At 37.8% G+C, this 11,878-nt stretch overlaps 1 protein-coding gene and 1 pseudogene across 2 annotated transcripts in view; one reads left to right on the top strand and one right to left on the bottom strand.

The window, feature by feature from the left end:
• The first annotated feature begins 6,202 nt into the window (after positions 1–6,202).
• LOC136248364 (tuftelin-interacting protein 11 pseudogene) lies at positions 6,203–8,115 on the top strand (annotated as a pseudogene).
• A 3,711-nt stretch (positions 8,116–11,826) lies between these two features.
• Positions 11,827–11,878, bottom strand: part of LOC136248624 (uncharacterized) — a 9,022-nt gene continuing 8,970 nt past the window's right edge. For both annotated transcript variants that reach the window (XR_010697785.1, XM_066040383.1), the window contains one exon: positions 11,827–11,878. This exon is cut by the window's right edge and continues 114 nt beyond it. Coding sequence is in view for 1 of the 2 variants with exons in the window: in XM_066040383.1 (XP_065896455.1) it covers positions 11,876–11,878 (3 nt within the window). In the remaining variant the exon portion in view is untranslated.

Genomic DNA, 11,878 nt, shown 5'->3' with positions numbered 1-11,878 from the left:
ACCGAGGGTCACACCTTTAAAAATGGGCACAAAACCACCATGTGGAAACTAGCTACAGCTATGCCGAGCTATGCTCAGAAGAGTTCTCAGCCAGCTGCAGCTGCATGGAAGGATTTGTAACACTCCTCCTGACGTTACCGACCATGGTAGCTAGCCGGGTGTTAACATCAAATGTGCATTGGTGTGATTATGTTTCTGACTCCCTGTATTCACAGGCTTTAAGCCTCCCTATAGTAGATAGCATTCTGCATTTAACTGTAGAGCATTCCAGTATACTACTGAGCTATAATCATAATCGCCTGCATGGTAGCTACTTAAAGGGAACGGTGTAGCTACCCATACACCACCTCAAAATTTCAAAGAAAAATTCATAGCTGTAGCTAGCTACCATGTGGTGTGGGCTGTAGATGATCTTTTTTCTGGAGCACCGAGAAATGTGGAGACATCCTATGCTCAGTTGTAAGTTCACCATTTCACATTTGGTTACAGTAAATCTTGTATGGAAAAGGTAGCAGGAACACTGTTAGTTGAATTGGCATATGCACTTACGTATATTCCTTACTACTAGGGGTTACATGCAAAGATAATGACAGTATTCCCATAGTGATATAGGAAATTGAAGAGCTCTACATTATCACCTATATATATATATATAGCTAGTTGACTTATGATCACTGCATATCTATAATGATCTGAAAGAGATCCTTTCCTAAATCTTATCTCACTAAACTTGTTTCAAGCTATGTGACTCATGATAACCCCCATGTATGCAGTAAATACCGTGCAGCATCTACTGAAATGTGCATGGTATATTAGTGATGCAGGCACACACTCTTTGCCATTCATTATGTTTGCATGTGGCCCACCATGAGTTGCATGGAGTCGTCACCCCAGTTGTAGTGGAGCTAGCATTTTACATGGCAAGATCATTCTGCATAATGACTGAGAAGCAGCAATAGCACTAGCTAAGTTGCTTGTCTTAAAGTCATCTTACTGTATTTGTCAGTAGCTATATAGCTAGGACTCCAAATAACATCACTTGGTGCGGAACCACATGAATACACTGATCAGTGCACACAGTGTAAACACCATTCCTTAGATCTGTGCCTATACCAATCTGTTATGCTACCAAGGTGGCAGCTCCACTATATGCATGGGTGCCTGATAACCCATAAATGTTCTCCTGCAGTGCATTATTTAGCTAAGACATATTTGCTAGTTGAGAAACTATACATTAATTTGCTCCATATATAGAAGTGTAACATACGTAATACTTACAAGGTATATAGCCTGCTGATATTTATCATTGGAATGTAATGCTGCATGCTCAGTACCATAGCTGCAGAATAATTCTATAATATTCAAAATGGCTTCATCTTCTATGTCTCATGACTTAATGCCATGTAATGTATCAGTCAGTAAACTAGTTTAGTAAAATCTAAACACTGTTATCCAAACAAGCCATTTTACTATTATTGTTATCAAAACGAGCCATTTATCTAAACAAGCCTGACTTTATCCAGAGTCAACAACATACAGGGGAAGGCACAACTTCACATGCTTTATTGCTACTTTGCTAAAATAACACATGTAGCTAATATGTAGTTTAATCTGTGATCTTAATACACTGTGTTAGGATTAACAACAATGCTGCCTATGTGTCTGAATGTATTCACATTCAGCAGGGAAGTATCAAGTAGTATCAATGCATGCATATGTACTTACGTATATTCTTCACATCCTATAGTCTGCATAGGGGCTACACTCAGCTTTGCTTCATGTGATAATATTAGTCTCCCGACCACACTTATGCCATATATTTCACATTTCAATTTCTGTGGTGTTTTAAATAGTGCAGAAATTGTTATTTAAAGAGGAAGTAGGTTCCAGCAGTATAAATTAGTGAAACAAGAGATATGAATAAAAATGCTTAGTGGGAAATCCTCACTTGGCATGTTTTCAGTACCATCACCTGTTTAATGAGTAGTGTAAGCACTTCATATAGTTTCGGGCACTTCAGTGGGCAGTAAGATAGTTCAAAGAGCCAATGCAATTACACTTGTAATAGATAAAGATGACATGGTATTGTCAACCTTAAGTATTGTAACTTGTAAGCTATCAACTGTTATGGGTATATATATATATTATCATGAATAAATTTTGCCATAACATATGACATAAGTAAATCTGTATTGCCCAGTACCACTTGTGCATTCTTGGCCTTGCCTTTTTTTACAGCTGGTTACCTGGGATTGTATATACTGTAGCTATGTGCATGGCTTAGAAATCAAACCTGCTGAAATGAAAATGCCTTGTACAAAAATTTAAGGGTTTATGTAGGCGTAATGATTGAAGTTGTATTTTGCACATGGATGTGTGACAGCATCTATGCTGAAATTTAGCTACACACGCATACCTGCATGCAGAAACTCAATATGAAACTATAGCTAGTATATTGCTATCTTAATAACGATTGTATAACTGCATTTTCTACTGAAATGAAATGATTATGGAATACGCATATATATTGCATTATCCAGCTTCTCAATCATCACAGCCATATCTTGCAGTCAAATTTAGCATTTATGTGTGGGTACATCCGGTGTAGTTTAGTAACAATACTAACAGAATATTGTGTTGAATCATTTGAGAAATCTGACAATCTGTTATGATATAGCTTCAGTAGTTAATGTTTTAGCAGTGTAGTAGAATATTTAGTGCCAGCCAGCTAGCCTAACTTTTAAATCATCTTACTATTTTTGTCAGGTATAGGTTTTGAACACACCAAATAGTATCATATGATGTAACATGAAGATGATCTCATTACATAGCAGCTCCATAATCATGGTGAGTTGAGAAGCCATACACTATTAACTGGCTTCATACATACAGCAGTGCAAGTGGTAGCTGCGTAGCATGTGCTGGGTGACAGTTTGAGTGTTTGACAGCTGTGTTGGTTTCAAGTGAATTTACAATAAATGGTGGTTTTCCTGAGTTATAATCAATTTTGGTCTGACAAGGTGTATAGTATTTCTATCAAAAGAAGTATGCATGGTTCTTCCACAGAGGGTGGGGGCCCCGGCATTTTCCCCAAATTCCCCATCCTGGATCCGCCATTGTATGACGTCATTATGTTATAGCCATCAAACTCATTAAATATTTAATTGGCTTTATAATACAAGTTACAGAATGCAAACATTCTATTCCAGTACTCAGCGGCGGAGCAAGTAGTTAATATGAGGGGGGGCTCCGCTGAGCTGACCCAGACTTGTTTCTATGGTTTGGTAAGGTGAGACCAAAAAAAAAAAAAAAAAAAGGTCACAACCAACTGACAAGAGCTTTCCACCTCACCAGCTACCATTTCTAGCTGATAAACTACATACTACATAAAAATCCTTACATAGCTCGCTACACACTGACTACTTTATTAGAGTGACTGCTCTATTAGAGTATCTCGATCTTTATCACAGTTTTCAGCCCCACTCCAAGAAAGATAATTTCGGTGTGATATCATTCTGAGGGGGGGCTAAGCCCCCTCTCAGCAGACCGAGGGGGGGGCTTTAGCCCCCTAGCCCCCCCCTTTCCGCCGCCTATGCCAGTACTGAGATATGATTTGTTTTGTAGTGGGATATTGTTTGTGCCCACATGCCCTATTTTTGCACTGAATCCCGGTCACATTGCGACTATAGCTCTCATAGCTTAACACATCCTGTCTGAAATAACCAGAACAAAATCCAAGCAGAAAGTAAATCATTTTTATCAAGGTGTAAAATTATGTAAAACACGTTCTAATAGCTAGCTAGTTAGCTACATTAGATAAGTTGGTAGCTAAGTAGCTCATAGATAATATAAGGAATAAGGGTAAGGTATATAGTAACTATACCTCGAACTATACTCTAATGAATCAAAATCAAGCTTGGCCTGAGAATACCATCCGAGAGCATAGATAGTGATGGCCATCAATTCAAAGGGCTCCAACCAGTTCTCAAATGTCCTCAATCCAAGGTATCCATCATTCACCTCTCCACTAAAGAGGTGACACTATCCAGAAATTAAAAGCGCATGTTAAAATTAGTTCTTTCCGAGGTTCATTCTTGTGACGACTGTGGCATCAGATGAATAGATGGAATCATTTGAGGTACTTTGTGAATTAAACCCGTATGGCGGGAAATTTGTGGAACGTGATTTAGATGATGAGGAGTACAAGAGATCAAGAAGAAGCGACATGCATGGATAAGGATGACTATATCTCCATGTTGTCTTTTGTGGCCACAAAAGAGGACAGATCATCTGGAGAAGAAGAATTACTAGTGACTGGCAAACTGACTCTGACTAAAACCATGTTGCGGACCACTGATAAATCACAAACTGGCCCAAAGTTTAGAAAGAAGAATGAAAAATCTGACAGTGGTAGAAGAAATAACAGTAATAATAAGTGTACATTGTTCATGAAGTTCTTCATTCATAGTTCTGGTTCTCTGATATAGTTTACTGTGGACCTGTTCATGTTAGCAATTGAAACAGATTTATGGATCATGTAGTAGTGACTTAACGAAATAAAGTCACTTTGCAAGTTGATAAAATTGTTCCTGAAAAAATAAGTGCCTATGTTATCTATTTGTATATCGCACACAATGATGCACATGTTCTGTTTTCTAGCCAATGATAACACCAACTCCAGGGTGGTGTGGTGGTCTGTGTTTGAGGCATTCATTTTGGTCTGTATGACATTTGGACTGTATGACATTTGGACAGATTTACTACTTGAAGAGATTCTTTGAAGTGAAGAGGGTCATCTAGTCAACAATGATTATTATATTAAGGAAATGATTTTTGTTATTAATGCCAGCTTTCTGAGAAAATACATATACAGCTATGCATAGTACATAAGCTTTAAGCATTCAGGGACACCTATATAGGGAAGGCAATTGGGACAAGACCATACATATATATTATATATACACCTTGCTTTACATACTCTGTAATGTGTAGTAAAGTGACACCTGACTATAACACTTTGTTTCAATGTAAGAAACTGTGCCGCTTTCTGACTGCATGCATGGGTTGTAACTAGGAGTCAAAGACTTACAGTAATAAGTCTGTATTGTAAGTGTATATACGTAGTATCCAAAATAGTGACATATCAAACTAAGATATAAGATGCTTTGCAAGTGATTTTATATTTGAAAAACTTTCTATACATACTGTAGTGAGTGTTATGGAGTATACGTATATTCACTTGGAAAGATTGCCCGTCATCATCATACAAACTGTCACATGCTGATCTTGAAATGTATATACCCTGGGTTTCAGTGTTGGTCAGTTATACCTGCAATTACTTCAGATACTGGTTGTATAGCTATAATAGCTAATTGTTTGTGTTATTATTTTAATACAAGTTACAGAATGTAAATATTCTATTCTACTGAGATATGATTTGTTATGTGGTGGGATATAGTTTGTGCCAACATGCCCTTTGCAGGCCTGGCCGGTCATATTGTGACTCCAGCTCACCGGCAATTACTTAACACATCCTGTGGTGGAATCAGTATTGAACCAGAACAAAATCAGCCCTGAGTGATAAGTAGATCATATTTATCAAGGTGTAAAACACGTTCTAATACGTTAGATAAGGTTGGTAAGTAAGTCTAATGTCAATTAGCATGGTCGGCTGAGATTTTTATTTAGACCACCTGAGACTAGTATAGCTAAATCAGTAAACGGCCATCGAAATGTCCTGTCCTCAACTCAAGTTCTCCATCTCCACTGAGTCTTAGGAAGAGCCACGTGGGAGGTGCAATTGCTCTTTTGCGCCTCCAGACATTAAAAGTGCTCGTTGATTATAAGTAACTATAACTAATCTTAATAACTACTTACTCCTCGCCACTGGCACTGGATGCCAGTGGACCTTCAGCATAGACTAGATTTTAAGGACTACTAATTATACTGTACTTACCTTGTTGTATGTATGCTGTAAAGCAAATAATAAATAAATAAATTAAATAAATAAATTACCGGTAGTTCGTTCCGAGGTAGTCTCGTGCCCAATTGGGCTCGCGCTAATTAGCGAGCGCGAGCCCGGCTGGGCACGGGACCAGTTCCGAGGTTCGTTCTTGTGACGACACGAAGAGATGGATTCGCTTCGAAAGGACAGAGAGTTTGGAAAATGGGAAAAGTACACTACAGTAGAATTTTAACCAAGATGGGATATATATCTGGAGAAAGTTTAGGCAGAGGTGGAGGGGGTATAGTCAATCCTGTCAAGGCGGTTCATTTCACTTCATTTATTAAGAGCATGTACAATCAACTGAATGACAAACCTGTTGAAGACGATAGTGAAGAGGAGGAGACTGCTCCTACTAGACAGTGGAAGAAATCTAATTTGGGAGCAGAAGGGAAGACCAAACTGAAGTATACTTACAAAACTGTAGATGAATTGTTGGTACTCAGTAATAAGCAGCAGATTAGAGACTGCAAAGCATTGAAGTTGAACAGCAACGTGAAAGTAATAGATCTGACAGGGAAAGAGAAGCGAACATTTAGTAGTTATGAACAGGAGGCATATCAAACCTGATGAGAAATTTCAACAAGAGTCTGTGTATTTGCCAGAATTGTTGCATAACATCAATTTGTTGGTGGAGAAAACTGAAGCTGGATTAGTTAACAATGATAAGAAGCTATGCAATGCACAAGATCAATTAGTTCACCTTCAACATGAAGAGGATGAGCTATTGAAGGTGTTGGGAGAAGACGAGCAACAAATTAACAAAGTCACCGAGCTAGTAAATGTTGTCGAAACGGTTGAAAGCCAGATCAACTCTAACACGGGCTCCTTAATAACACAACAGTATGAGTCCTTAATTTTGTCTCTGAAGGAGAAGTATCCTCATGAGTATAAGCTCTACGACCTGTTATCATTACCATATGCTGCTATTGCTCCACAAATACACTCCATGATAGCACAATGGAACATGTTGGAAGATCCAAATAATGCCACTCTTAAGGAGTTGTTTACTAAGTGGAGATCATTGCTAGTGCAGGACTCCACTTTACCAACTACCCTAATCCCTGATCTAGACAGCATGGATTTGTATGATAGACTAGTATGGGAATTGTGGATGCTGAAGTTCAGATCAGTCATAAGCTCATGGTCTCCAAGAAATTGCATTCCAGTTGTTGATCTCCTTGATGAGTGGATAGGATTGTTTTCTGACTGGATTGTGAATAATGTCTTGGAACAGTTGATGATGCCCAAACTTCATCATGCAGTGGACAACTGGGACCCTACTACAGATACAATGCCAATTCATGCCTGGATACACCCATGGTTACCCATAATGAAGAACAGACTGGAGCCACTGTACATATCCATTCGATATAAATTAACTGTAGCACTTAATAATTGGAATCCTTCTGACTCTTCTGCTCACATGATGCTTAGATCTTGGATACAGGCATTTTCTCCTGGTGCAATGGAGACATTTTTAGATTATTCCAAAATTGGAAGTTTGTTAAGACTCAATGGACATCAATCCTAGGAACCAAAATATTCTACCATTTGACTGGGTCATGGTATGGAGAGATATGATACCTATTCAACATTTTGTGATGTTATTGGACAGACACTTCTTTCCCAAGTGGTTCCAGGTGTTTTCCAGATGGCTATCTAGTCAACCGAATTATGATGAAGTGGTCAACTGGTATAGTGGGTGGAAGAAGAGGATTGGTCCAGAGTTAAATGCAGAAGTCAAAATAAAATGTCACTTTAACACGGCACTAGATATGATGAACCACACTGTTAGTGGAACTTACCAACCTAGTATGTATGAGAGAAGAAGTGATATACCAATGGCTGTTGATCCAGTGATGGCAAGGTCAATATTGAATGCATCTAATGCTCCAGCCTCACTTTGTTTTAAGGATGTTATTGAGAAACTGGCAGGTGATAATGGACTGATCTTTATGCCAGCACCTGGTCAACGAAGATATGAAGGAAGGGCAGTATACTGCTTTGGGAAGTCTCTTATATATTTTAACAAGAATGTAGTGTTTGTAATTAATAGAAATAGTTGGATACCAGTGTCAGCTGAGACGTTATTAGCAATGTCAATATAGCATTGCACAATGTGCATTCACATTATAATTATAATGATCCTGAAAGGTGAAAAAAAACGTGAGTAAGCCTGGCCATGCAGTCTAGTTATTAAATTGACAAGCTTGGCCTGAGAGTGGTGGACATCAACTCAAAAAAGTGTTCCAACCAGTTCTCAAATGTGCTCAATCCAAGTTCTCCATCATTCACCTACTTGGGAAGAGGTGGCAATTGCTGAGCTAGCAAAGCAGATGTCATAGGATCAATACTCATTAAGAAAAATTGCATAGCTGAACTCATGACTGTCACTGATCCTTATATGCAGTTCTTGATCAATGCAGACCACTAGAAAGTATGATTTATGACAATGATTAAGATATTTAGGTATAAAACTACGTCCTGAAACATGTAAAATACCTATGCATACATAGCTACCAACTACCCTGGTCATGGTGCACCCCACTAAATATCTATGGTAGTGGAGACCACATGCATGTGCTATATATATAGCTATGAATGCACTAATCAGTATACACAAAGTAAACGGTATTCCTATGGTTATATAGTGATGATCTGTGCTATTGTATCTAGCCATATCTTGAACCAGCTCCCCAATGTGACAGCAGCCTGGTACCACAGTATATGTGGTAGCTCCACTATGGGTGCCTGATAACCCACAAATGTTCTCCTACACTATTCAGCTTAAGACATATTTGCTAGTTGAGAAGCTATACACTATTAATTGGCTCCATATAGAAGTGTAACATTGCACTAACAAGGCAAACAGCCTGCTGATATTTATCATTGGAATATATACCATAACAGAATATTCAAAATGGCTTCATCTTCTGTGTCTCATGACACAATGCCAGTAAACCAGTTTGGTAAAATCTAACACTGTCATCTATTTATCAACTGCATGTACATGTGTATTACCAGTACACAAGATGTTTGGTAATCATAGTAACATGCATCCCTTCAGTAAAGTTGCAGTGTGCCACCATAATGGGACAGCTATACCAATAAATGCAAACACTGATCTCTTATTTAGTATATCTATTTTCCATCCATGGTCATGTAGCAACACAGTAGGCTGTGGAATAACTAATCTGTTAAACAAGAATATGTTGTTTGATGCATGCTTGCATTCACTTGTTGTGTTTGATCTATAGCATAGTGTTGTGTCCTAGAGCTTAGACAATTTGTGATTGTTCATAATCACTGATACTATAAGGTACGATTTTCAAGATTTGATTTGATAATTTTTATATGTGTATATACCTCCCCGGCACACTTAGCTGTTTATACCAATATTTACATATGTCAAGTAAAGTATATGTATTATAACATGCAAGGATAGTTTACAAACATGGCTTCTTGCAATCAAATGATCAGTCTGTTTATGTATTAAGGACAGGACATTGATGAGTCCAGCATCCTCATTAACAGATTCTACTGTATTCTTGACTGGAAATATGACGGAAGGAAATGTCATGAGACAGCAACATGTAGATAATTAACACTTGATCATTTCTTTTATTTCTTCACTACCTGTGTAGGCTGAATATGATTAAAGCCTTACTGTAACTATGCATGTGTATGAGCAAACACAATTAAGAGGCAATTGATGAACTTTGAATCCACACAGGTGGTGTTACTTGTAAGGTATGAGAAGTGAAACTACGAAGCTACACCATCTTACAAAGTTACAAATACCAATTTCAAATAAGTACACACTTGTCCAAACAATGAGTGTGTCATGTGATTAACAGAAGAACTTTGTGATTAGACTATGGAATTGTATATGGAAGATCCATAAGTATAAAACTTGCTATGTCACATGAAGATAAACTTCTAATGTAGCAGCTCCATAATTGTAAGTGTATAACCATGCGACACGTAATCATAGTGACATGTATCCTTAGTTGCAGTGTGCCATGCATAATGGGATTAGTGATCTTTTACAAGTATCTGTGCTCATGCAGCTGTACAAGACCAATGTAGGCTGTGGAATAACTATAATCAACTATAAAAATGCCATTGTTCTATACATGCATGCCTGCATTCTCTTGTTGTGTTTGATCTAATATAGTGTTGTGTCGCACATAATACAGAGTTAGGTAGTTTGTGATTGGTATAGTTTTCAGAAATTGAATTGATCATTTTATTTAATAGTTATACAATGCGGCCCAAGGGCGTAGGCATATATATCAGGCAAATCCCAAGTGGCCATGGTATAAATAGTAGTTGTAACATGGGCATGAGTGATTTACCTGAAATATACGCAAGAGCAAGGGCACAGCCCGAGTGCAAGTGTGTATATTTCAGGCAAATCACAAGTGCCCATGTTACAGCTAATATATTCCACTTGAGTGACTCACCTGCAAGTGTGGGAAATTGCAGAAATGCTTCACGAGTGTATTTATATGGGACCATGTGAATTTTGATTGTAGATAATATTGTAAGAGCAATGACAAGGTGTTGCTGAGAGGCCGAACGTAAGTGTATCGACATAAGTGTGCAGATAACTTCAATTGTGGGTACGCAATTAAATACAGGAAGCATAAAAGGCAGTTGTGGTCAAGGCTGTATCATGATATCACCCTGACCATATGAAATATAGCCTTGTGGTTTCCTTTGGTCTGAGGTGTCAAAGTGGTATATATGTGGATAATGTATCTCCCCACACTTACTTATACCTGGGTGGGTGTAGATAAAAGATAATGTTGTCTATGACAGAGACTGCATGGAAATAGCCTGCTGATATTTATCATTGGAAATTGGAATGTTGTCAGGAATAATTTGTATTACTGTACTTGGCTAGTAAAAGTGGCTTCTCCTTTTTGTGTTTCATTGCAATCAGTAAACCAATTTGGTAAAACACTCAGCACTATTATTGTAACAAGCCATTCTAATTAGTATGTGCTTACTAATGCTGTGATGCAAGTGTAGCAATACAGACAGCTCTACTAAACTTTAAGCATATAGCTTTATTCAGGGACACCTACAGGATACTCTTTGTAATGTGTAGTAACTGCATGACTATTACAGTAACACTTTGTTTCAGTGTAAGAAGCTGTGCTGGTTCTGACTGGTTTTACTATTTAAATACATGGGTTGTAACTAGGAGTAGTGAGATTGTAAGTGGTTTACTATCCAAAATCGTGATGTGACATATCATAGTTGCAAACTAGGATTGCAAACTATGATATGTTTTAGTGTATGAAAAACTTTCCTCTAGCATATTTGTAGTGAGTGTTATGGAGTATATGAAAGAGGAATACCCTTAGCCCTTAATATACCTTATAATGCCCTTAGCCTATAGCTACGTCTCTCATTACTTGTTGAACATCGCACAATGCAACTAATATTAATTATTTTCCACATACCTGCATGTTTGCAAAAATGGCAAAGCAAAAAGAGGAAAATTTATATGCATGAATATATCCTGTATAAGCAGGGAATTCAACTGCCTTACGTGCTGCAACATTCTTTTAACTTTAAGGATGAAGCTTCAGCACACAAACATCCTACACTTGTCCCCCTGCACTTGCTTGCTCCCTGTGCTATAGCCCCTATATTTGCTCCTGGTTTGAATGCACGCTGAACATGTATTATGTACATCCTTGCAGGGGTATATAGCTGATTTCTTTCCATTATTTTATGCTGAAGTTTATGCGCATAGGATATTAATAGATTAAGTTAACGTTGTACACTTAGGTCTATATTAAAAGATCAAAGATGATAACATAAATGTACATTAAATATGTATGCAAGCTCTGATCA

This window comes from Dysidea avara, chromosome 3 (assembly GCF_963678975.1).
Source record: "Dysidea avara chromosome 3, odDysAvar1.4, whole genome shotgun sequence".
NCBI classification, from domain to species: Eukaryota; Metazoa; Porifera; class Demospongiae; order Dictyoceratida; family Dysideidae; genus Dysidea; species Dysidea avara.
The sequence above is the reverse complement of the archived record's forward strand: the minus strand, read 5'-3'. Positions and strand labels throughout refer to the sequence as shown.